Raw genomic sequence first — 25,814 nt, forward strand, 5'->3', positions numbered from 1 at the left:
TTATTCTGCCGAAAATATTTACCCTAACTTTTTTCTTTAAGTCCTCCGTCGTGTTTTCTGTATCAAAATTTTTCGAAAAAAAATAAAAGGATTTTTAACATTTCTGTCTCAATTTCGGATCTAATTATTTGTAAAGGATTGCTTAGTTTTATCCATCATTTGTAAGCTTATTCACAATTCGCGCACTTTTTGACTTTTTCCTTACTGTCCAGCAAATTGTATTTTCAAGTTAGAACCAAATTATCTTTATCTAGGTAATTTATTCAAAGCGTCCTTCACGGAATATGGCTTCATATATCACACAGTACATCTGGTATTGGCAATAGTAAATCACCTGTATGTCAATAAGATTTTTCCAGTCAGATGTAGTTCCTTTTGCCAGCAATCCTTAGAAATGTAAACTATCATCCATTCCACATATGATCATATTGTATGATAAAATGCATAAGGCCACAGGCCCATTGCAAAGATACATTCTGTAAGACTGGTACATGACATAAGTCCGTGTAGGCCTTTACATCTAATTGGTCATTTTAACAAGTGGAATACACCCAATAAATGAAAACACGGCAGGAATCTTTGCAACATGGCCTTGCCCAGGCTGCGATCAGCATCGGCATAAAACAACTAAAAATACTGATGTCTTATCATAAAAAAATCTTGTATTTCAATGAATATTATTGAAGGAGAGCATAAATACAAATAAAACTTTGTTAAATATTCACATTATCGATTTGATGATATTAAGAATAGATTCGACACAACTGTCTGATGATGACATGGTAGTCAAAATCCACACAAGTAAAAACATGCAAAACGCATTACTGAACATGATGTAACTATTGAAGTGAAATGCATTCCATGATGTAACTTATATCGTCTGTCTTGTTTAACACAAATCAGCAAACAGCAACTTTTCCGTCCGTCAGATGTGATAGTGGTATGGCGTTTCCGTCTGTCAGGAGATGTGATTGGCTAATGTTTAGTGGTACGACGTTTCCGTCTGTCAGGAGATGTGATTGGCTAACGTTTAGTGGTACGACGACGACCCTTTGCCATGGTGCGACCAGATTTCGGAGTTCCCGTGGATCCTAGGCTAAACATATTCTGTCCACCTGAAAAGAACAATCATACAACATTCTGATGACAGTAAAATTACTTTCCATTAATATCCAAAAGGTATAAGTCGACCACATTTAGTTTCATAGATAAAATGGTAGTTACCATTAATATTCTCGAAACCTATTATGCGTACCTATGTGGTGGATGGGGGTGGTTAAAAAAGTTGCGTTCGAGGGAGGAAGGAGGTTAAAGAATAAGCTATTTTTTGCTTATGTACTTATTGAATGATCCCCAAGAACAAGATTTTCAGATTATTTACTAGCGCTAAACTTAATCCATCTTTTCAATTTCTGATGAAAGTTAACAGGTTATCGTTTTATCCTTGATTAGATATCTGTAGGTGTCACAGCAAGGTTACGATGACAGGCAAGGTAACTTACCAACACCGAAACCAGTACTAACTGCACCAAACGGTATAGAGGGTGCTGCAGCAGCGGCAGCGGTAAACTGAAACATACCTGGAGTACTTGGGGCAACTGCTGGGTTTGCTGCAAAATGAAATAAAAATATCCTTATACATTAAACACTTCTTCCAAATCCTAGTTCATTAAAAGTTGTTCGATGTATTCAAATGAAATTGTCTCTCTTAAAGAAGTTTTAAAGTTTCACCTAGAATGTTGATTTTTTAAGGACACTGAAAATACATACACAGGGGCAGATTTAGGATCTGATTCAGGGAGAGTTGCACCACCAAAATAGGGCACATCATAAAGGGCACCCGGAAAGAAAGCTCAATCAACAACATAAACTGCACACACCGTGCACTTTCTCCTTTGATTCTCTGATTCTAACGAATTCTCTGGAGTCCTCAATAGTATGGACAACACTCAGATGTTAAATAAGCAATTGATTTCGCTAATTTTCTTTAGATTGTGCAGGACAAAAAATGGGTCGTCTCCACAAAGACAATCAGCTTTGTGCGAAGCAGAGTCTACTATACAATGAATATTAAAAATTATATTTAGAAAATATCTACCTTAATCGCTGTGCTCATTTACTTACCAGCACCGAAATTGAAGCCTTGCGCAGAATTTCCAGCACCAAATGCGCTTGCATTCGATTGACCAAATCCACTTCCACCGCCAGCTGGTGCAAAAGGATTCGGGGTCGATGTCGATTGAGTGAAATTAAAACCTCCTGTATTTCCGCTCGGAGCTGGAGTCCCGAATGCCGGAGTAGCTGCAGTAGAACTGCCGAATGCTGGCACAGAATTTTGATTAGCGCTTCCAAATGCCGACGTCGAACTACCAAAAGCCGGAGTAGCGGAACCCGCTCCAAAAGCGGGTGTATTTGTGTTTTGCGTTGCTCCGAATATCGGTGTTTGAGCGGTTTGAGCGCCGAAAGCCGGCGCCGGAGACTGTCCAAATCCTGTACTCGTAGAAGAACCTGTTCCACCAAAAATACTACCACCTGTATTAGATTGAGTAGCGGTAGCAGCGGAAAAGTTAAATCCACTATTCGCGGCAGTTTTTGCTGTTTGTGCGAACGCGAACGGATTTGCATTCGGTGGAGGTTGCCCAGCTGCGGATGATGCCCCGAACGTTCCCTGTTGGGACGTTGCGCCGAAGTTAAATCCACTTGCTGAAGTTTTCGCGGGAGCACTGCTGCTGTTGAAACTGAATGTTGACGCATTCTTAGATGAAGCCGCTCCAAAATTGAACCCGGAACTTGAGCCAGTTTTCGTTAAATTAGACGCAGCCGAATTATTATTTGTCGTCGAAAAGTTAAACACACCTGAGGGCGCCGTGCTTGCCGGAGGTGCTGAGAAGTTAAATCCACTAGATGGCGCAGTGCTTGCTGGTGGTGCTGAGAAGTTAAATCCACTAGATGGCGCAGTGCTTGCTGGAGGTGCTGAGAAATTAAATCCACTAGATGGTGCAGTGCCAGCAGGAGGTGCCGAGAAATTAAATCCGCTAGATGGCGCAGTGGTAGCTGGAGGTGCCGAGAAATTAAATCCACTAGATGGCGCAGTGCTAGCTGGAGGTGCTGCGAAATTAAATCCACTAGATGGCGCAGTACTGACAGCAGGTGCTCCTCCAAATATAAATGACGACTTTGTTTCAGTGGATGATGTTGGTTTCGCAGCTATAGATAGATTGATTGCCGATGATGCGGTTGTAACTGTTGTCCCTGTTCCACCAAAAAAACTTTTTGATGACCCAAAAACTGATGAACTAGAAGTCTGTCCTCCGCTGAATGAGAAAGTACTTGATGGTGCTGCAGCTGTAGTTGTAGGAGCACCAAATGAAAATCCACCAGCAGATGGAACTGATGTAGTTGTGGTCGAAGGTGCACCAAATAACCCGCCAGTAGATGGCGCGGCACTTGTTTTGGTAGAGGATGAAAATGCACCACCTGCAGATGCTGAAGAACCAAATGAAAATCCGCCAATAGCTGGCCCTGCAGCGGTTGAAGCAGCTGAAGAACCAAATAAGAGTCCACCAGCAGCTGGTGCTGCAGCAGTTGCAGCAGCTGAATGACCAAATAAGAGTCCACCAGCAGCCGGTGCGGCAGCAGTTGCAGCAGCTGAAGGACCAAATGAGAGCCCACTAGCAGCCGGTGCTGCAGCAGTTGTAGCAGCTGAAGGACCAAATGAGAATGCCCCCGTAGCTGGAGTTGACAATCCACCAGTTGATCCAAACGACAATGTTACAGGAGCTACAGATGCTGCACTCGTGGCTATTGTGTTCGATGCAAATCCTGCTGATGCTGTAGCTGCTGTTGAGTTCAGTGCAAACACAGAACCTGTAGTTGATCCTGTAGAGGAACTCGCACCTGCACCAAATATTGCACCAGCTGATTTAGATACTGAAGGTGAGAAAATACCAGCAACCGGAGCATTCGAATCTCCTGATACCTGAGATGAGGATGCTGGCGTGGCTGCATTTGAATTGGTAGGGTTTGGTAAAACTAATGGCGAACCAGTGTTTTTGGTAAGACTAATTTGGAATGGTGATGATGATACTGTAGTACTCGTCGACGCGGTGGTTGCTGTCGAAACTTTAGATGCCAGAACAGACAACACGGATGGCTTAATTCCATTTCCAAGTACAGATAAGACAGACGTAACACTCGGAGAAGTTGAAGGACCACTTGAAGATGCTGTAAGAGAACTTGTTGGAGTCGGAGTGCTGATTAATGAAGGCAAAGACAAACTAGCAGCAGACGTAGGCAAAGTTGAAGATGATAAACTAATTGCTCCTAAACCATTCATGGATGATGTTGCTGTTTTAGAACCAGGTGATGCAACAGACAATGGAGTAGATGAACTGTCAGGAGCGGTGTTCGATGTTTGAAGAACTGAAAAGTAGAAGTACTCAACAATAAGATATCTTGTCATTATTATCACTATAAGTACATGTTACTCAGTTCAAGCAGCCTATTGGCTTATATAGCTATGCTATATTAATTCCATTATACTCTATTTTTCTGGTCCAGTGAACACTGTGTACATTTAAAGACTAGTAGCGATTAATAGAATTATTGGAGTCAAATCAAGCTAAGCAGTCTGTCGGCTGATGCAGCTCTGGGGTTTTTTGATAACTTCATTATCTTTGATTTAACGAATGGCCCCACCACTTAGGGCAACCCTAACGGATCAAAACCAAGAATAGCTATGTAATTAAGTAGCTGTAGTCCATAGAACATCCATACTAAATTTGGATATGATCTAATTAACACTGTACTTACCACTAGTCTTGAAAGTCAGAGTTGAAGAGGTAGCTGGTGCACTAGCCAGTATAGATGGCGCTGATAATGCTGATAGTATTGATGGAGTTGTGCCGGTGCTGCTCGTTACTGTTGTCACGCTCGACGATGAGAGCACATCAGGCTGGCGTTCAGCTATTCAACAAAGAGGTCAAACATTTCAGAAATATGAAAATAGCTGCGTTAATTCGGGAGAACGAGTCGACTCATTTTGGGCGTATGCTTACATCCTATACGCCTATTCTCTTAGGGTTTTGGACCTACGTATATACATTCATGTCAACACTGATCACCTGAGTGTTTTGAACATATTCATAAGACCTTGCTGTTATGATGTTTCCCTGACATTCGTTAGATGTCGCTCTGGTCTTTATTCAGAACAGCCATGACACCCTTGTGATTTATTGAAACCCTAGAAACCCTGAACGCTCACAGAACATGCATGAGCATTATATAAGGTTATCTTTGATGGACTTCAAATCATTAGATAGTACACACTGTCAAAAACATACGCATATCTATCTAGTCACTAGAATTCAATAATTGTATTTTTGATTTACCTTTTCCTAACATCGATTCGACGCGAGCTTTTGCTGCTAAACGATCCCTTTCTATATTCTTCAATTCTAACTCAATCAACTCTTTCTTCTTTTCTGCGGGTAACTGAACAAAGTGAAATTCATTATGGAATGTAGAAACATATTTCTCGTATAACCAGTTATACACATATATCTATTCAATAATGATAAAGAAGGCAAATATAATAAAAATACCTATACACTGTACGATATTAAGTGAAATTTTTATCTCTCGACATTTCTTTGAACAAATAGGGGTTTTCCCATACTATCTTTCATTCTAACAAACATTTATTTCAGCAAATCAGTTTACGAAAAAACAATTGAATAGAAAATAGAGCTAAAAAGCAATGATAATGCAGGTGTGGATCCAGCATTTTCAAAGTGGGGGTGCTACGCTGGTAATCCCACAGAAAAATTAGCCTAAATTAGGCACTCATGATTATCTCATAAAGCCCTATCTTATGTGCAAAATGTACCATGTACTTTGAAATATAGCATTGAAAAACTGAAAATAATTAATACAAAGAACCTCCAGCACCCATAGTTACCCCCTGGATCAGTGGCTGTAATGGGGGTTTTCTTCCTTGCTGGTTCAAAAAGGCCGTACTACGCAGGTCCAGCAATAAAATCACAATTTCAAATTACGTCAAATAAATATATAAAAAATATACGTTTATAAAGGAAATACTGAATTGAAATAGATACTTACTTCTGGTAGAGTTCTATTAAGAGGAGGTGATACTGTTTTCTGAGTAGATCTCACCAGTAAACCGAGAGGTGTACCGCGTGGTATCGCCGAGCCAACGCTCAATATTTTGGGTGGCGTTAATTTCGTTTGTGATGAAGGCGCTTTCGACGTTCCTACGTGGGTTTCTTTAGGAGTTTGACATTCAGTCTGAGTTTCAGAATCGCTAAAAAAAAAGATTGATCCCATTGTGTCAATCATTTTCGATTAATTGATCAGAATATCATTGAAGATTTCTTGCTCAATTCTTATATTTATGATATTTCATACGGGCTTTAACACTTCTAATCATAAACCCAGGATTAATACATGGAGCCATTTATAACTAAGTTTACTGATTAGGCCTGGAACCATTGTCGCATATAGAAAAACAATTTCCCCAAATTAAAAAGGTAGCAGAGTTATCTAGTAATATACCAAAATTAGAGGGATACAAAGTGCTGGAAAATGATTCTTTGAGTTCCAAGGAATTAAAACCACATAGATTCATTCCTAACTAACGACAAGCTTCAAATCCATGATCTACACGATAAAACTAAACCGGCGTTTCTTACCCCTCATGATCTCTACGATAAAACCAAACCGGCATTTCTTACCTCTGTAAAGGATTTTCTTCTGTATCTATTCTGATATCTGTTTCTCCTATAACGATATTCGGTCGTTTAACGCGAATATCGCGATCATCAACATTCTCTTTAATATTCTCCTAGTAAATTAGAAAATTAAATAACTATAACCTTTTACCGTTACCTACAGTCAAATGTTGCCACAAATATATTTTGTGCAACGTTTTGATTTGCCGAAGAGCCCTAGTATCTGAAACAAACTGTTTAGAGTAATAAAATTTTTTGGCTATCATTTTCGCTAAGTGCATATTTTCTAGCCCATCCTCGCTTGCCAGGGTTTGATTGCCTCCCGCCGAAGCTCACGCTAACACTAAACTCTGGCAAACCCTTCATTGGTCTTTTTCATTGCCAAGATTTCTTAGGTGGACAGGTTGCCGCTAAGTGGCCACCAATCTATATATCTAGCCAATCAGATGTGTAGTGAATCCGCGGTTGAAAAGTAAAATAATGTCATACCTTACAGCGTCGACTCGAAGAATAAGAGCTCTCTATCGAACTCAATCCGACGATTATCTTGCGATGTTTATGAGTCGCCAAGCGAGGACTAGCATCTGGTGGTAAAGCTCTCTTCAGTGACGGCGTAATCGTTTCATCCATCGTCGTCGTCACTGCGGCAGCCGCGACTACCGGTTCCGGTGATAGTTCGTTGAGAGTCAGAGTCGTATCGTGTTCGTCCATCTGTCGCCTAATTTCACCCGCGAGAAAAACGCATGAGATCATTATTGTCGATATTCGCTGTTTTAGGTAGAAAATGCTGACTGCAGTAAAACTTGCGCTATTCAGAAGAGAATTCGATTTATAAAATATGAGATATTGTAGGTGCTAATAGGAAAATGAAATGGAAAATTCCGGGGGCCGGTTCCATAGTCATGGCTAAAACTTACTCCCAGTCTAAGACCATTTTAATTCCATAGCCAATCTAACAACAACTTAAGACCAATCTTAAGACATGAGCCCACGTTTGGACTTAAGTCTCAACTGTGGAACTGGCCCCAGGCGTATGAATGCCTTACAACTACCGTAATCTGATTAATAGCGATCCGACAAATTTTACTGCAGTAATCAACCGGTAAATTCAATTCTGAATATGAAGTTATTTCTTACCGTCTTTTAGAAGCACGTTCAGGAGTCGATGCGGTCGGCATTGATTCATTTGAACTTTCAACTATTGAACGTTTTCTGTGGACGACAAATAGATAAAATATGATAAAATAGATATAAGTAAAACGAAGATCCAGTTCTACAATTCTGTGTTAAAAGTAGTTTAATTTTCAATGAATTATAATTCTTCAGTCTAAACGTAACTCAGAACTGTGGAACTGGATCCTGGTGGCGTTTAGAATATATCTCTTTTCGATATGTCACACACTACCTTTTCTCTTTCAATGCTTGTAAAGCTTGCATGACCGATGTCGTTGAAGATGACGAGTTGTACGGCTTCAGAATATAAGGCGACCTGAAAGCAAATATAATGATAAATCAAGTACCATATTTCAATAGGTTAAGTTATGCTTGTTGAAAAATCTAAGAGACTTGAGACGCGGCTTTTAAGACTCATCTCTTTACCCACACATATAGCAGTATACAACCAGCATGAGCACATTGCCACTAGAGATGTTATATCATATGCGGATATCTTGATAGCTTAGACCATCTACACCCTTATCATCACTTACGTGGGTTTCTGTCGACCGGACTTCGGCGGAGCTATTTTAACGGTGACCGGCGATCTCATTTCGCGCGACGACCTCGCATTTAAGTTCAAGCGAGCAGACGCGTTCAAATTGACGACGGGATAAACACCGATGCTGGTCGGCGACGGAGCAGCCGATGGCGAAATGACTCGGTTTGGATATGCGCCATTGCGGTACGGACTGAACGGACTCGTCGCTCCATATTTAGATATCGTCAAAAAACTGAAATGAATAATTTTGTGTGTATTGAGTCAGATTGTTGGAAAAAATGGCCAAGGAGAATATTTCCACGAAAATATGGCTAAGGCAGCACGGTGTATCATTAGTAACTAATATCAAAAATATGTTTGCTAGTATTTAGATTGTTTGACACGTGCTGCTATATTTCACCACACTTAGGGTTAGGGTTAGTGTGCGGGTCTGTGACAATGTGCGTGTTATTTTACCTGGAGTTTCCACTAATATCCGGCTGAATGTGATTATAATTCGTGCTTCTGTTCAATCTCTGTCGGGCGGTGCTAGCAGCCGCGTAAAACTTCCTTACTCTCGTTCGATCCATCGGAACGATGCTCGTTTCTGTGCCTTTGTCCCAATGCGGCCGAAGTTGTTGATGATGATGATGGATATTCGCGAAACTGTCAAAGAAATTCAGCGCGCCGTTTCTTAGGCCTTCGAACCGTGAAAATAATCCAGCAGCTGGTAAATCAACCGATCGGTTGTTATTGTTCATCGCATTTAAGTTTTAATTTGTTGGCTGTTGAACCCTTAGTCTATAAGTTGAGACGGATGGGACTGACTGATCGGAGTGGTACGGCCTGCGTCCGCACCGGGCTGCGTTACTACAGCCAGTATCTCTAGCACTGTTTTGATCAATGAAACCGTACAATTAATTGGGACAATTGGAACGCTTAGTTTAGTTAAGAAATATGTCTTTGCCACTAGGGCAGCAACTTTTGATTTGGAAAACGACGATGTCGTCACTGTCAGTCAGTACCAGTCAGTGTAAAACACTTTACTACACTGTCCGGGCCGCACTGTCCCCCGGCCTCCTCAGATGATAGTATTAATGTGATTGTGGATAATGACGTGGTTAAATGAAGGAAAACTGCTGAACATGAAAACTTTTAGGCAATCATTGTAGATGATGATTTATGTTTTGGTCCACTTTTCAAAATCAAACATCATGCTAGAAGTTACTTTTTGAAATAAATTTTCTTCTATCCTTCCCAGAAATGGGTGGCTCCGAGAATATATACATCAGGGCATCCACATCGTTCACCAATCATCGTTCCTCAGTGAAAAGTGGTTTGTTTCCTCAGCAAAATTAAATTTTAATCTAAGCCCGTTAAGAGCCCCGAGCTTATATCCGCTTAGTTTATTTTATCATTGTTTTGTTTCAACTAACGTTACGAATTTTCGAATAAGTAATAATAGCATAATTGAAGTCTACAAATTACTGACGTGGCGAGTGGCCGCTGTACGGTATTCCCCGATTTGAATAGGAAAGCACTGCCACGATATGGATGCCCTAATTTGGATATTCTCGGAGCTACCCATTATTGTTACCATTCAGCGTCCGGAAGTTGGTCCATCACTCTAAACCGGTGATTAGTGAATACCAATTCAAATCCAAATTTGAATTATCTGCTGATAGGGAAGTTTCCCACAAATAACCAAAAACTGTAAGCCACTAAAAGGCCCCAAATTAGATATTTCACACATGTAACGAATGTGAAAAACCACATGCCTTTTCGCAGCTAACCGTATTGATTCCATAATTTTAAACCAAATCCGGTAATTAGTGATAACTGCGTTTCCTATGCGGGAAATACGACGAAAAGTTGTTGATTTTTGGTCTTTATTTACGATTTTCGGTAAGTATTCAATGTTAGATATATCAGAAATTTGAAAATGACGAGGCGAGGATGTTTACAGAATGTGCTTTGCATTTGAATAGAGTTTATAACACGCGCCTCAACGTAAAATCCTCCTCCGTCACAGGCGTCACATTCGAACGAAAGAAAAAAGAAAGTGTAAGGTAGGTGGCAGCATCGTCGTTGGCGTTGAGCTGTCAAACAGAATTTTGAATCGGCTGCAAATAAATATTTGATAATGAACGTGTAGTAGGTAGCGTTTTTGGTGCCACGTGAACATTCCTTTTTCAAAATTAATATTTATTCTTCGATCGCGCACACCCGAAAACTAATATTCCTCAATAAGTTGATGCTGACAGTAGGGCTAAAAGCACGGAAGAAGTATCCTTTCATTAGAAATTTTTTTGAAAATTTTCCCATTTATCGAAATTGTCATAAATGTGAACCGTAGAAATAATTATCAAATTTTGATATGTATTTTTTTTAGGTCGTACCCGTGTATGAATGAAGTATGACTTATGAATTTTTGGTGCCATCGTCGAGGGACGACCTCCTCAATCGAACTGGTCCCGATCAGTATGTCGTCGATGAGGTTTACACCTTGCGTAATCTACCCACAATTGTGCGAGGTTCGTTGGATATTTTTATTTGCTGTATTACTTGGTTTTCACAGTACCTGGAATTGGGAAGTTCATCAAAACAACATCTGTTTGGAAATATAGTAGATTTTCCACTAGGCCTAACCTGAGGAATCCATTAAAACCTAATGCCGTGTTTTGGGATTTCAATATCGCTTGCGCTAGGGCAACTTAATCAGCAATTTTTTTTGAAAATCAGTTTTATCACCCATTTGTCACAAAACTTAGCTTACCTTTAGTACGGTGAGTTCAACACTTATGATGAATGAGAATAACTTTCTATATAATCGATATAAGCATCCTATCTTAACGAACTCATCAACAAATTTTTATTTTACAACGTGGATGTTGCATCCTCCGGCTAAAAGGCTCCAAAGCTACAATTGTCGTTCATACTTATGACATTTTTGGGAAAATCTTTAATATTTCGAATTCATGTTACTGTGGGAACAATGGTTGGGTTACTCCTTTATTTGTCTATTGCAATGGCTTTGCACCGGAATGAAGTAATAATTGGCAAAATTTTGCTAGATTGCTGTTAAAATGGCTGAAAGAAATTTATTTTAAACAAGCATTGTCATATTTAACTAATTTTCCTTCAAATCTTCCGACAAAAGTTCAGTTTGCCCTAAGTCGAAATTAGCAAAAGAACAACAATTCTTTTCACTATGAGTGGTTTTTATTATTTAGATTATAAGAGCAGCGTTAGAACTAAAGGTGGTTTAACGGTACTCACTGCATTTGACGGCATATTCAGCGTTTTGATGTAAGTAGCTTCTGAAAATTGAGAAGATTTTCCTAAATAGTAAAACAGTGTTTTGAATGCATGTACTGCGTCTGTTGCTATTAATATGATTTCAATTCTAAGGCCTTTTTTGATTTCGTGGAATGTTCAAATAGGAATTGTGTAATTTCTTTTACTGTTTGTTTCGCTTTAGGAATTGGAATGATGCTGATATACATATGAAAGAAACTACTTGGGAAACACTGCTAGACGGTAAGAACTGTTGATAATTCATACCCATTATTTTTCTTACAACAAATTCTCCACTTATGGCAAGTGATGTTCTGCCAGGAGTTTCGCTTGTAATTATTCGGTCTACCCTCAATTTTAGTTAAGATTGAATGAACTTTTCTCTCGAATAAATCGATTATTAATGAAAATTCAATCAATAACTGAGCTGAGAAATCAATTGATTGTGTATTAGGCGGGTCCTGTTATAGTGTATCGATTTGTTAGCCATCAATTCAGTTCAAATGGTAGAATAGCCTGTGCACTCTGACGTGGAGAACACATAATAAGTTTAAAACCCACTGCATACAGAATTTAAAGGATTAGAAATGAATTTTATTTATCAAGAATTGAGATACACGACGTTTAAACTTATAATTCTATTCAAAGTTGATCGAAAAGTTGAAGTAGTTTTGTCAACGTATAACTGAGTGCTCGTCACGCCATCTGGTGTTACGGGGGTTTACCATCGATTCCAAAGCTGAAAACACGGCCATTTTTGCTTTTTACTCTTACAGAAATGAATCAACATACGGCGGTTTTACCGAATTTAGTCGATGAAAACACAATGGATCATCACACACGGTTACAGCACCTGAACGCCGTCAAGATGCATTGTTATCTGTTATGTCAAATGATGGAAGCGTTCGAGAATACAGTTACAAGTAGTTCCACTGTTTTATCGGTTAAAGTGAGTTGACTGTCTATGAAAAATCTAATGCAGTTATACCACCAATTTGCGGCACTGGCCAGGTCACATGTGAAAAGCAAGAGTGCAATGGGGTCAGATTGATGAGGAAAAGGAGAGAATCCCACAATGATAATAAAAAGTCCGAAAATGAAACTTCGATTATTATTCCTGAAGATGACTATTAGGATATAGTCGAAACGTTGAATAAACTACTATCTCGAAGTTTCATTTTCGGACTTTTTATTATCATTGTGGGATTCTCTCCTCATCGCGTCAACACGGATATTGTGTTTTACCTATCGTGATGATGAGGAAAACTTTGAATATCATGTTTTTGATGAAATTTAAGTGAATTTGCCACACAAAAAACGTGCCTGTAATTGTTTAATTTTCAGGGCCGACGTAAGAAAACTGATCGGGTGAAAAATCTAGCTGGATTTAATTGGGATAGTCAAAGTGAAGTCGGAGTTCGAACTTTACTGAAGACAATACAGATAAACATACACAGATTATGGGAGCCACCGGTGGTTGAAGAAGAATTCATCAAGTAAGAAATAATTTACTTATTCGCCCCTGGCTAAGCTTTGTTCTATTCCTTTAGCGAACTTATAATGGATGTTTCTATCCATTACTCAAGTAATTTATCCATCAAAACTTGGGATATCTTCAGGCTAAATATCAAAGATTATTTTTAAATTAAAGATTATTTTGTCGTATTTTTAGCATGGTGACTAGTTGCTGTTACAAACTGTTGGAGAATTCGAAGATTAATCGCAACAAACCGACCCGGGACAATATCTTCCACTTAATGGCCATCGTCATCAAGAAATATAATCATTCATTGGGTAAGGATGTTGATAATTGATTATTGATCAATCGTGGGAGGTGTTGTTTGGTTGGAATCTTGCTGTGTCCAGCACTCTGAGTCATATGAGTGTCGGCGTCTGATCCAAGCCTCACTGCCTCCTAGTGAAGCTCACTTATCGAAAGATTAACCCTTCAAGTTTCCCTTTCATTTCATTTTCCCTCCAAGCTCCTTGCAATACCAACAATCTTTCATGTTATACACCAAACCTAGGCCTACTCGGAAATGGTCAACTCAGACTTTTGACTCGCTGTGGGTTAAGGATTTTGCAAAAGTGTATAGGAAGGGGTTATAAAAGAATCACCAGAATCTGGACTTGAAAAGGGATTATATGACATTTATATGACATGATTTTATTTTCATATATGAATAATTTTTCCAAGATTTATGATAACCAGTGACATCAATAGGATATATAAATGTTGCATGAAATGTTCTGTTAAGACATAAACACTCTGAGGGTAAAAAAAGAATATCTAATTGTGTCTCAATATTTCTAATGCATTCATCATTCAGAGATTGGTTTATCAGGTAAGGTTATTGTATGTTATGCATGTACGTAATAACTCTTCCTCTACGATTTTAATTTTACAATAGTATGCTTTAAGATTGAGCGATTCCTGGAACTCGATTTCTTTTATGTTCTCTTATTTGCGAAGGCTTGTCCACACCTCTAGAAGTTGTCAGTTGACTTAGTTAGTCCGTCCCTACTGCATGCAGATGTTTTTGCTTTTTTTCGTGTCAGCAGAGCTGTTCTAACTACTGAATTTCATTTCTACCCTTTTACCGTGGGGGGGGGGACCGTTCTGACCAGTAATTGTATACAGAAATTTGAACAATTTGATCAATCCGTTGCGGTTGTAAGTAAACTCAAGTCGAAAAGGTTCCTGACTAGAAAATGGCACGATCTGATCGGATCTTAGATGACCTGAGTTAGAGCACATGAGTTTCACTGTACTGTTCTCATTCGATATTCTTTGCAGGCGCGAGTTTGAAGATAATTCAGTTGCTGCAGCATTTCGAACATCTGACATCACCTCTCGCACAAGCCGTCGAAATGTTCGTCAATGAATACGGATCTAAGGCAATCGTGGGTGAAATAATGAGGTAATCATCATTTGTAAAACTCGTCGATTCCTTGAATCCTCTTTAATTTTGAGAAATTACTCTAACTCTTAGAAACTCCTTAAATTTTGGGAAAGTCTTTTGAAAATTTTCAAAAATAAATGTCCATGTTTTTCGTGAAAGGTTTGCTCGTTAACTGCTGCGGAACATTTAAGAAAGTAAACAAGCAAAAATCAACCATCTTTCTTTTTTAAAGGGAAATAGGTCGAATGGATGCTCGTGATTTAGTACGTGATAATACTGCTACTCACGCGTTTTCCCTCTTCCTCACCGAGTTGGCCGAAAAAATTCCACACGTGATGCTGCCAAATTTGAGCGTGCTCGTTCATTTCCTCGACGACGAGGTAGGAATATCTAGGGAGATAAATGACTGGTTCATTGTTACGGATTTAGGCGAGGGGGTTATTATTATGAAGGACCAGGAAGGGATGATTGATACACAGTTACAGATGTAGTCTTGGGGGTAAAAATACCAATGTCACTTCTCTCTAGAGAGAGATGACTGATACACAGTAACCGATATAGGCAATTGGTAAATATATCAATATTGCTTGGTGCCTGAACTTTTATGATGCTCAAGGATAACAGAATTAATCATTTAACGATGATGATCTTTTCGCTTGATTTGAGGAGGATTGTCAAACAAAAATGCTTGGCAAAAATTAAATGGTGATTGAATTAAATTGAACTATTAAAGCGAAATGGTTTTTTCTTACAGCCGTATACAATGCGAAATTGTGTATTGACTATGATGGGTGATATTCTAATAATTACATTGAGCGGTGAAAACTTGGACGAAAAACAGAAATCAACTCGAGATAGTTTCCTCGATCAGCTAGAAGTAAGTACGTAGCACGAGCAATTAACCATCGTTCGAAGAAACGTTTTTAATATTTTTGTTTTTTTCATTAGGAACATATTCACGATGTACACGCATTCGTCAGGGCTAAAGTTATACAAGTTTGGCTGCGCATTGTTGAAAATAAGGTAAACAACAATAGGACAAATGTGGCAATTAAGTGTTTTTGGATTTAAACGGGTTTGGATTAAATGGTTTTGGATTAAACAGGTTTGACCGTGAACTGCTAATTTTCCACTCTCGTTTCAACTCACTATATCGAACGTGTTATTTTAGGCGTTACCCCTGACCCGTCAAGAGGACGTCGTTGATATGATAATCGGTCGTCTGGAAGATACGTCGAGTCAAGTTCGTAAATACGCGATACAGTTCGTTCGTACTTTACTAGAGAGTAACCCATTCGCGGCGAAGGTATGAAATAATAGATATTTACAATCAAATTCAATAACAAGTTCACTGCTAAATACGAGATATCCTGGTACAAGGCATCATGTAACTGATCCTTCTTATTCACTATTCAATATTATACAATGAGAAATTTTCTTATCCTTCAAGTGTTAATCCTAGATAATATAGTTATAGATGTAAAAACTTGTTCAATGCGATGATGTTTTGCAATTCAAGTAAACAATGTTTCGTGCATTTTCCTATATTTTCAGTTGTCCCTTGAGGAACTAAAAGAAAATTACGAAAAAGAAAAGGCGAAATTGAAGGAAATGGTTCCTGACCGAAATAGCGATGTATTCACAGGTAAAAAGCAGTTACAAAATAAATATTCAGTATCTTTATTTGTTGAATATTTCGAAATTTTCAAGTTAAAACCAGGATAGAAAATCCACAATGAAGAGTGTACTGTGTACAACTGAACCGAGGGCATGTTCTGTTAGCCTTCTTATTACTGATGTCAACACAGCAAAGTTCATATCTTTTCAATAAGCTTAAGGGTTAATTTTTCTAACTTCAGAAAATGCGAAAGAAATAGAAAATGAATGGGATCGAGTTTACCAGAAATTAGGAGGTAAAATACGCCAGTATTTGGATACGGAAGAGGAGATTGATCCATCATTCATCGATGATACGGATGATGCTAAAAGGTATTTAGAAAAAAAAGATGTTAAACCTGTTTAAATTTGAAAATGTTTATTCGCATATTCAGTTATAACTTGTTCGTTATATCGTTTTGTAAATAGCGTTGTGGATAGGTTGAGAAAAATGATCAAAGAAGAACAACTTGAAGATGTCGTACCGCTACTAATGGCTGCTAAAGACGCCTTCCCAGATTCAGAGATATTAAAGGATTCATTGGCCGATGAGTAAGTTTGTCCATCTTTTGGACGCCAATTCAGAAATGCCATTTGCCATTTGTTATATAAGGTTTATAATATGTTTACGACTATGTTTTCATCAGTGTCAGTTTGTTTGTAGATCTCAGAGTCAGGAAATGGATGAAATAACCCCTGCAAATCGCGTTCTGCAAACCTTCAAGAATATCTATCTTGCATCAGGTAAAGAAAGAGAGACATAACGTGGCCAAATTCTTTATAACGCGCAGTTTTTCATTGGTCCTAACGGTGGCATTATGAAGGACATTTACTGTATTTCAAAAATTAGTCAATTGGTTTATCATCGTTACTATGGTATTTGAGGATCCCTAGGGCTAACATAAATACTCTGTCTTCTGAAACTGGTTCTTGTTGATCTGTGGTTATTACAAGTATTCAAATCAAAATATCATAAATAAACTGTTGAATTGCTGAATATTTTTGTAGCGGTGAATTTGGAGCTATTGGCTAATCCATCGTCTCAGGCAGCTAGTCAAGATGATTCAACGGTGAATGAAGTCGCGAAACAACAGTTTTTGGTGCAGTATCTAAAGGTTTGTCAGTCACAAGGTTTCAATTTTGGATTCTCAAAGTTAAATATGATCTCCTCTGATTTGAGGTTATCGAGTGATTTCTAATGATATCAGAGATTGTTCAGTCCTATTATCAAATTGATGGTGTAAGGTCCGATACAGATGTTATTCAACCTATTTCAGGGGTCAATATGTAGGATTATGGAATTTATTTTTGGATGTCCAGTAGATGTTTTCATAGTCAAAGAGTGGTTAGACTACTGAACTCAGTTCCACTGTTGTTAAATAAGATTTGACATGAGCACTGTAAAACATCGATGAAAGTGAACTAATTCGATTCATCCTCCTGGGATGGGGATTAGAACCTGATGGCATCGCTGCACTCAGCCACGATACGAAACCTGTACCGTGGCGAGTCTCGATGCCATCAGCTTCGAATAAAAGTGGCCATTGAAAAGTGGTTGAATGATCTGAAAAGTAATATATGACGAATATGTTTTCTAGGATTCTATGGTTTTCGCGGGGCAGATACAGAAAGCGTTGTCGGTTATCTGTCAGTTGCTCGGCTCGAAGGTTCAGACCGATGTGCTCGAAGCGGTCGAGTTTTTCGTCGCGGCGTTTGATTTTGGCGTGTTGAACGCGATGCGAGGAGTTCGCGCGATGTTCACGCTCGTTTATAGCAAAGAGAATAAAGTGAAAGACTCTGTAGTGAACGCTTATAAACGACTGTATCTTACACCGGCTGATGGTAACGCGCGGTAAGTTAGAAACATTATTAGTTTGTATTAACCCTTTCAGTGCGGTGTATTAATCCGTGATTAACTTTGTTAGTACACCGAATTGCAGTGTACTGGGTGTATCAGGGAGCCACTGAGCTAGAAAAAAACCTGTGAAGTCAGAAAAGAAAATTTCACATATCTTACCAAAAACCTGGAAATCGGTACATGATTCAACATTTTGAGGCAGAAAGTGGCCACCCTGATAGATCTAATTAGTAGTTTACTGGTATGCCCTACTGAACTTTGTACTGGGGTGGAATTTTTTCATAATTTTCAAATTATCTCTTGCACTATAGGAACCTGCATTGAAAAGGGAAACTTTTCCGACTTCTTCTATATTCTGTAATGTTTTCATTTCTATAGAGCACAAGCGATGGCAGTTGTGAATAATTTAACAGCTCTGACGATCGGAGCGTGTAAAAAAGAGCTTACTTCAATGGAAGAATTGGTATGTCTCTAGTTTCAATTTGATGTAAAACTAATTTGAAAATGGAAATTCGAGGTTGTCTGTTTTGCCTATAACATTATCAAATGTGGTAGTTGGACTAAGACAATAAGTAATGTCTATTACAACTTGTTTGCACAGACATCGGGTGCTATAACTCGGCACATATCGAAGGATTATCAAAACATTTTCTCGTACTCAAATCTAACAGTTTGGATATTTTAGTTCAGCTGTGTGCTGATGATTTTAAGAGCGTTATCGGGTATTTACTGAGTTATGGCGCCTGATGTTGGTGCAACAAGTTGAAATAGTCGTTGATCTCCTCGCTGGGATACGACGTACATGTTATAGTAGCTATTGTAATTCCTATTCATACTGTTATTGTAGGTTTGTGAGTACGTAAAGAATGGAGATATCACCGAACCGGTTATAAAACTTCTGTGGGAAAGATTTACGATGAAAATATCGAATACGACCTCGGAAGAAAGTCGAGCTGCTCTCGTTCTTCTAGGAATGGCTGCCAAGTAAGTTCTTTTCGAATTGCCTACATTGCGATTTTCGTGATTTTGCGATGAAAAGATCGTCGATTTATAAGATATTTTTGCTTTATCTACCGGTTTACATTTGAAAAATGTTCTCGTATATGAATATCTCGCTGATTTTCTTTTTTTAAGAGCTGAGGAGAACATTGCGCGTAGTAATATCGACATCCTTGTATCGGAGGGACTAGGGCCGCGAGCTCGTCAGGATCTGATGTTAGCTCGTGACGCTTGTATCATGCTATTGCGAATAGGCGGATCAGTGAAGGTAAGTAACACCTGTTCAGTTTTCGACCTCTCTCCCTTGCTTTATAACAAATCGAGAAAATTCTCTATATGAAGAACGGTAAATCTACACTAAAGCGCTGTTGAAATCATCTTTGATAGGTTTATAAATCAGTTATTTACAGTAACTAGAACTGAGAACTCAATCAATGCTCTGTTTAACATGGTTTGTTATATACATTTTTAGCCCAAAGCTGGTCAAACTGTTGAACCGTTCAGATTATCAGAATCTCATTCCATATTCACCGAATTACAGAATCTACTTTACGAAGGTAACATCCATTTTATTACTTGCCTTTCATACATTTTAGTTTAAAGGACTTGTCTTCCACTTCCCCCGAGCCTCTGGTAACTCATTCGGATATTTCAGAATGATAAGATCTGTGGAAAGACCTTGAATTTGTTTGCCTATACAGCTGGATATGAACTACAATATAGCAGACAGTCTTCTGCTAATCAATAAACGCCTATATACCACTATGCTGTACTAGCACACTTGCACTTTACAAGCCAATCGAAATATCAGTCTCTATAGGAAGTGAACTGGTTGAAATTAATGACGAATCATATACGTTGTATTTGTAGGATTTTTCATAAAGGATGATAATCATTGGGTACCGATGGCTGAACAGGCCGTGAATGTGATCTATAAACTAGCCGAACATCCTGACACAATCTGCGGCAACGTCATCAAACGACTTCTTAAACAAGTTTTCACTGATTCTTCAACATCCGATGAACGTGAAGTGAATGCTGTCATGGAGGTCAACAATAGTGATTCGCAAGGTTTGTCGTTAGTAGAAATCTGAAATACGGCTGAGACGTGTTAGTGAAATAAAGTGTAATCCTTATTAACTTAAGATAAATGAAAAGATCCCACGATAGAATGAAACCACAAAGTTTCGGCCATTAACTAACAGGTGGTAATTCTAATCTATGTGATCATCAGAACCATTTCCATTTACACAATTTTGAACATTAAATGTCCATCATGGAAACTATTTATTTTCATCGGGGTCTGTCCATCCGTCATGAATGATTGAAAGTCTAAATAACAAGTAATGCTTTTGCAATTATTCAGGAGTTGAAATAGTGTATTGACTCTGTTCATGAATTCATAAAGGTTCAGCCGGTTCTGTAATCAGCAGTCAGGTGTCGGCCGTCTCTGACAGTCAAGATTTTCCCAAAGACATCCAATGCTCGACGGTGTATTTGACGAAGTTGTTATCGATGGCCGGACACATGGCATTACGTCAGCTGATACACCTCGACGTCGCCGTGTTCGGTGAATTCAAACGCAGACGCGTCATACAAGACGAAGAAAACGAAAAGGGAAAAGCGAACAAGAAAAAGAGTAAATTAACGAGCGTCAGTGATACGGTTTCTAAAAGTAGACAGGTCGGTGCAAAATAGACAAAAACTGTTTGACTTTATAGATTTATAGTTTCTATTAAAACGTGGTCATCATCGAAATAATTGTCAAAAAATAAGCCACAGATGATGATTCAACTAATCTTATTGAACCCAAAAGTCGAAAGCCAAGTTTCTTTTTTGTGTCAGTTTTTCAGAGTTTGAAATATTTCGCCCATATTTGGAAAGTTGAATTTTACTCTTTAGAATTGAGATTTGATGATATTTGAAATTTCATTATACGTATTAGTTTATTCATTAAGATTTGTTTTATTTATTTCTTTTCGCTTTTCAATCAAACAGGAAAGTACGACGACAGTTGAAGCGATTGAGGATGAACTCGGATTAGCTGGTGGAGCTGAGGAAGATGTGGAAGCTGAATACATCAGAAAAATCTGCGAGGAAGACCTCATTTCAGGTATTTGGCGTACATTTGTTTAAAACATGTCATGATTCAGCCATATGTTTAGTCATATGGGAAGCCACACATGTATATGGGATCCGATTTGAGAATATGTCACTGAGACATCAGAGGGTTTTCATAGAACTAAAGTTGCTTTATGCCCAAATTTTAGTTCCATCGGTATTGGAGGATAGTGAGTTCTTCAGTGGCTTCTCACTGATCATAGAGAAACCACCTACCTACCGGTACTCATAATATCCTCAGTGGTGTTCAGTGTCTTAAAAAACATCACTCAGTTGTAGCTTATATCCCATTTTTCTGTCCTACACTTTGGATTATCAAATTTGTTGAAAATTATCTCTTTTCGTATTTTAAACTAGGTGACAATTTGTTGGCACTGTTCCAGCCGATTATTGTAGCTGTATGCAGTAATCCGAGTAAATACTCCGATCCCGATTTACAATCATCGGCCGCTTTGGCTCTCGCTAAATTCATGTTAGTCAGGTGAGTTACGTGGGCGATAAAGATCGATTAACGGTGGCCACTGACCTGAAAATCCTTGAAAACTCGGGGAATTAGATAAATCTTTAAAAAAAATCAGGGAATTTGACAAATTTTACCAAAAACCTGGAAAAGTCAGGGAATTCAGATACTGTTATTTACTTTCATTATCGGTACATGATTCAATGTAAAATTTTATATCTAGAAATTTCTCTGAATTTTGTGTAGTAGTCGCATGGAAAAAATTAGGGAAAACTCGGGGGATTTGTAAACGGGCGGAAAGTGGCGCCACCCTGTCTTACCATCGATTACTGATAGATTTTTATATTTACCCTATATGATGATTATGACTTGTGATTATTGAATTTCTCATCTGAATTTAGTTCGGAGTTTTGTGATTCACAGTTGCAACTGCTGTTCACTATCCTGGATAAATCACCGAGCCCGGTCATTAGAGCTAATACAATCATAGCCCTCGGTGATTTGACGTTCAGATTTCCAAACAACATCGAACCATGGACCGGACATTTATACGCAAGGTAAAAACAATGTCAATGTCAAATGGTTGTGTATGGTGAGTTTGAACTTCAGTGAACTACTGCGCTTCAGATCACAAACGAGGTCCGCTGTGTTACGTCAGGCAAATAGACGCGTGAAAATCCATGTCAAATTGAAGTAGTTTTAGCGAGTTTGTTGTAACTGTTTATTTGTGTAGGTTGCAAGATGATTCGATTCTCGTAAGAAGAAGTACATTGACTGTGTTAACTCATTTGATTCTCAACGACATGGTCAAAGTGAAAGGGCAAATCAGCGAAATGGCTAAATGTATCATGGACGATGATCCGCGAATTAGTGGCCTGGCGAAATTATTCTTCCAGGAACTAGCGAGAAAGGTACAGGAATTTATCACTTAAATTCATCATGACCAGGACCTCGGGACGCCTGGTTCCATTTGGCTTAGATTTGACTCTCGATTTAAAACATCAGGAGCAACCGATGACTTTTGAATTGGAGCCAATACAGTAATAATCGTGATTAAGAGTTGAATCTGGTTTACGTAAATTAATCATTTAAATCTGTATTTTAGGGTAACGCGGTCTACAATAACTTGCCCGATATGATCAGTCGTCTGTCCGATCCGGATATCGGAGTCTCCGAAGAATTCTTCCAAACTATCATGAAGTACGTAGAATTGTGTAAATCAATTCTTATAAAAGCGAGCAAAATTTTAAGAAGTGCTACGGTTTATATTTGATTTGCGATTACAGCATTTCCAGATGTAAGCCATGCGCTTTATCGCGTGACCCACACCATACTGCCGGTCAATATTTAGTAAATCTCCTGATTATCTTTCGTTGCTATTTACGACAAGTCTCCAGCGCTGACGGCGAACAAACTCTGACGTCTGCAGTATCTACAGGACTTCTTTCAACTGTCACTGATTTACTGCGTTAATAAGTATAGAATATGGTTTCCGTTTATTTTCAGGCTTTTATTCGCCTACATTCAGAAGGACAAACAAAGCGAAAGTTTAGTGGAAAAACTCTGTCATCGTTTCAAAGCTACCAGGTACAGACAAAACATTGATGTCATGGCTTAGTCAGACATGGCTCATGGCTTGAATCTAAAAGTAGTATCTAGGTTTGAATGAAGCCTGTTCGCTGCCAACAATGAGTTATTTTGATGCTGATCCTTCTTATTGACAGGGAATAACACACTTTCTGATTGGCTGGCAATGTGAACAAACTCTGCATCATTTGCCATGCTCATTGGTCAATTTTGCACAATGGCTGACTTGTTACGATAGCTCTATTGCCAACTACGAGATAACTCGTATTAGCAACTAGGAAGAAATGTGGCAGCCAATGTGTTAAATCTTAAGAATTGCCTTAAGTTGTTAGATTGGCAAGAGAAACAAGGAGCATTTGAATCTAAAGCCTTGACATTGCGACTAGCACTGGGTCAATCTGGATGTTAATCTACCAGATTTTCTAATTATTATTGAACGTTGTGTTTCAGGAGCGAACGCCAGGCGCGAGATCTAGCGTTGTGCTTATCGATGTTAAACTACTCGGAACGCAGTGTTCGGAAAATTCAAGAGAACTTCCCGTGTTTCGCGGATAAACTTCACGACGAACAAGTGTTCAATTACTTCCAAACTATCGTAGCCAGCAGCAAAAAATCAGCTAAAGTTGATACAAAGGTATTTCATTATTCAAATAGTAGAAGCACTTCAAGTTTATGCAAAGTATTCGCAGTTTTTTTCAAATTTCAAATTATCTCCAGCACTTTTTGGTGAAAATTAGTCAGCACTGAAAGGGTTATTTATCTCTGTATTAATGTTTTATTTGTTCTCTCACAACAGACGATGATTGAAGAATTGGAAGCTCGTTTGGAGGAATGTCACTTGAAGGGCGCTGATGCCGAACTCGTAGCTCAGAAAGCGAGTAAGGCTTCGGCAGCAGCTAAAGCGCGGAAACGCTCGCCTCGAAAGTCTCCAAAAACACCCGGTGAGTTCGTAAATAAATGTGGAATATTAGTAACTAACGATACACCACATTGTTGCCGCATTGAGACTCTGTAACGTGATGCCTGTTAATGAATGCCCCGGGTGGACATTTCCAGCACTTTCGGGTATTGATTGTCAGCACTGAAAGGGTTCAGGCATTGAATGTCTCAGTTGGTCCAGATACAGGATGGCCAATGACCTGGAAAACCTTGAAAACTAGGGAATCGGAAAAATCTATAAAAAAATCAGAGAAACTTTTTGTCAAAATTAACCAGAATCCTGAAAAATTCTTATGGCTAGTTTTATAGACTGGTATTACTTTGAACCCGGGGGCTACAACTATTTCTGATTCTCTCTGGAATATTTCGCAATGACACGGAAAAATCAGGGAATTTGTATATTGGTAGAAAGTGGCGCCACCCTGATATGCACATACAGTATAGAAAGGCGTTTTCACGATGTTTTGTAGGTAAAACCCGGTCGCCGCCGATAGTGCCTCGTGCGACGCGACGTAAAACAACGACGACAGCCGTGAAAAAGAAACCATTCGAACTGAGTGACGATGATGATGATCTGATTCTACCGACGAGATCGGTACCACGACCAAAACGTCAGACCGGTAAATCACGAGCACCGGTCATCGAATCTGACGATGACGACGACAATGATGACGATGATGATGATGAAGATGATGAAGTTGCTGTTACTCGGCGAAGCGTTAAACCGAATAACCGACGCGGCAAAATTCGACAAAAGATCATCATGGATTCAGATGATGATGAGTTGTTTGAAATGGACAGGTTTGTATTATAATTTATAACTCTAAAGTGAGTTGTATAGCCAAGACTAAAGCTGTCTACATCTACCACTGTTTGAGAGTAGTTTGTGCTCTTAGATAATTCAATTACAAATGTTCTCTCAAAACCAGAACAATTTCTTGTTCATTTTCAATTAAACTTGACTATTTTCCATATCAAATGACTCATTTTTGCTGAAAACTACTACAATCTGAGATATCATCTGGTCTGCTAAATGGCAGATTTAAGACCATTTCGCTCTGAAAGCCAATCTCTCAAGCCATATTGTGATTAAGACCAATTTTTGACACAAGTCTCAATTGTGTCATGGGTTATTTTATAGATTAGCAGGGGCTGCAGTTGCTCAATTGTTGGTTAAAGATAACTGGCAGATAGATTCCATAGTGACAATGAAATTTTAACTAGTTTTACCGGTTTTAGCTATCGGCACCTCATTTCAGTATCGACTGATCTACGCTCAGAATTATTTCACAATGTGTTATTTTGCTGTATATTTTTAGCTGATTGTCACCCGTCTAGAAAAGGCTCTTAATACGAAGAAGATCGAATCGTATGCGTTAATGGAATTCGTATAAAATGGCATCAGCTCTGGATTCCTGTGACCCATTTCCTTAGTTTTGGTTCAAATTCCAAAATTCAACACACCCGCGAAATTGAAAAATTTTTCTCTAGTAATTTGTTTAGATAATGATAATCTACCTTACTGCCGAACTGGGCTCAAATTTAAATC

General features: G+C 38.7%; 2 protein-coding genes across 6 annotated transcripts; one reads left to right on the forward strand and one right to left on the reverse strand.

The window, feature by feature from the left end:
* Nucleotides 1–642: 642 nt before the first annotated feature.
* LOC141908661 (uncharacterized) lies at nt 643–9,654 on the reverse strand. 2 transcript variants are annotated; one of them, XM_074798789.1, is made up of 12 exons: nt 8,923–9,654; nt 8,459–8,698; nt 8,155–8,238; nt 7,887–7,961; nt 7,239–7,467; nt 6,753–6,862; nt 6,121–6,322; nt 5,391–5,493; nt 4,813–4,965; nt 2,125–4,422; nt 1,581–1,610; nt 643–1,115 (listed from the first exon to the last, which is right to left on the reverse strand). In XM_074798789.1, the coding sequence occupies exons 1-12, from the start codon at nt 9,204–9,206 to the stop codon at nt 1,024–1,026; spliced, it is 3,900 nt and encodes a 1,299-aa protein (XP_074654890.1). In that variant the 5' UTR covers nt 9,207–9,654; the 3' UTR covers nt 643–1,023. The 2 variants fall into 2 exon arrangements, with proteins under 2 accessions (XP_074654890.1, XP_074654889.1); XM_074798788.1 differs by having other exon boundaries at nt 1,503–1,610.
* A 643-nt stretch (nt 9,655–10,297) lies between these two features.
* LOC141908123 (condensin complex subunit 1-like) lies at nt 10,298–25,812 on the forward strand. Of its 4 annotated transcripts, none has more exons than XM_074797978.1 (35): nt 10,298–10,350; nt 10,838–10,979; nt 11,679–11,754; nt 11,927–11,985; nt 12,519–12,691; nt 13,087–13,238; nt 13,415–13,536; nt 14,073–14,087; nt 14,540–14,663; nt 14,878–15,025; nt 15,400–15,522; nt 15,594–15,668; nt 15,817–15,951; nt 16,200–16,290; nt 16,505–16,634; nt 16,731–16,853; nt 16,966–17,045; nt 17,310–17,416; nt 17,900–18,153; nt 18,538–18,622; nt 19,007–19,143; nt 19,294–19,426; nt 19,631–19,715; nt 20,029–20,229; nt 20,567–20,841; nt 21,157–21,271; nt 21,637–21,760; nt 22,141–22,296; nt 22,473–22,650; nt 22,845–22,939; nt 23,246–23,326; nt 23,777–23,960; nt 24,123–24,267; nt 24,736–25,066; nt 25,585–25,812. In XM_074797978.1, the coding sequence occupies exons 2-35, from the start codon at nt 10,862–10,864 to the stop codon at nt 25,586–25,588; spliced, it is 4,434 nt and encodes a 1,477-aa protein (XP_074654079.1). In that variant the 5' UTR covers nt 10,298–10,350; nt 10,838–10,861; the 3' UTR covers nt 25,589–25,812. The 4 variants fall into 4 exon arrangements, with proteins under 4 accessions (XP_074654079.1, XP_074654080.1, XP_074654078.1 ...); XM_074797979.1 differs by lacking the exon at nt 10,298–10,350 and adding an exon at nt 10,538–10,599; XM_074797977.1 differs by lacking the exon at nt 10,298–10,350 and having other exon boundaries at nt 10,574–10,979.
* The last annotated feature ends 2 nt before the right edge of the window (nt 25,813–25,814 follow it).

This window comes from Tubulanus polymorphus, chromosome 7 (assembly GCF_964204645.1).
Source record: "Tubulanus polymorphus chromosome 7, tnTubPoly1.2, whole genome shotgun sequence".
NCBI lineage: Eukaryota > Metazoa > Nemertea > Palaeonemertea > Tubulaniformes > Tubulanidae > Tubulanus > Tubulanus polymorphus.

Bases quoted from the DNA above. Each gene is read 5' to 3' on its own strand.
- LOC141908661 (XM_074798788.1), bottom strand. From the start codon at position 9,206: ATGAACAATAACAACCGATCGGTTGATTTACCAGCTGCTGGATTATTT. The intron at 8,699-8,922 runs GTAAAATAACAC...TATTCATTTCAG, and splicing joins GATATTAGTGGAAACTCCAG to TTTTTTGACGATATCTAAAT. The intron at 4,423-4,812 runs GTAAGTACAGTG...TCTACTTTTCAG, and splicing joins TCTGACTTTCAAGACTAGTG to TTCTTCAAACATCGAACACC.
- LOC141908123 (XM_074797978.1), top strand. From the start codon at position 10,862: ATGACTTATGAATTTTTGGTGCCATCGTCGAGGGACGACCTCCTCAAT. The intron at 15,523-15,593 runs GTAAGTACGTAG...TTTTTTCATTAG, and splicing joins GTTTCCTCGATCAGCTAGAA to GAACATATTCACGATGTACA. The intron at 15,952-16,199 runs GTATGAAATAAT...CTATATTTTCAG, and splicing joins GTAACCCATTCGCGGCGAAG to TTGTCCCTTGAGGAACTAAA.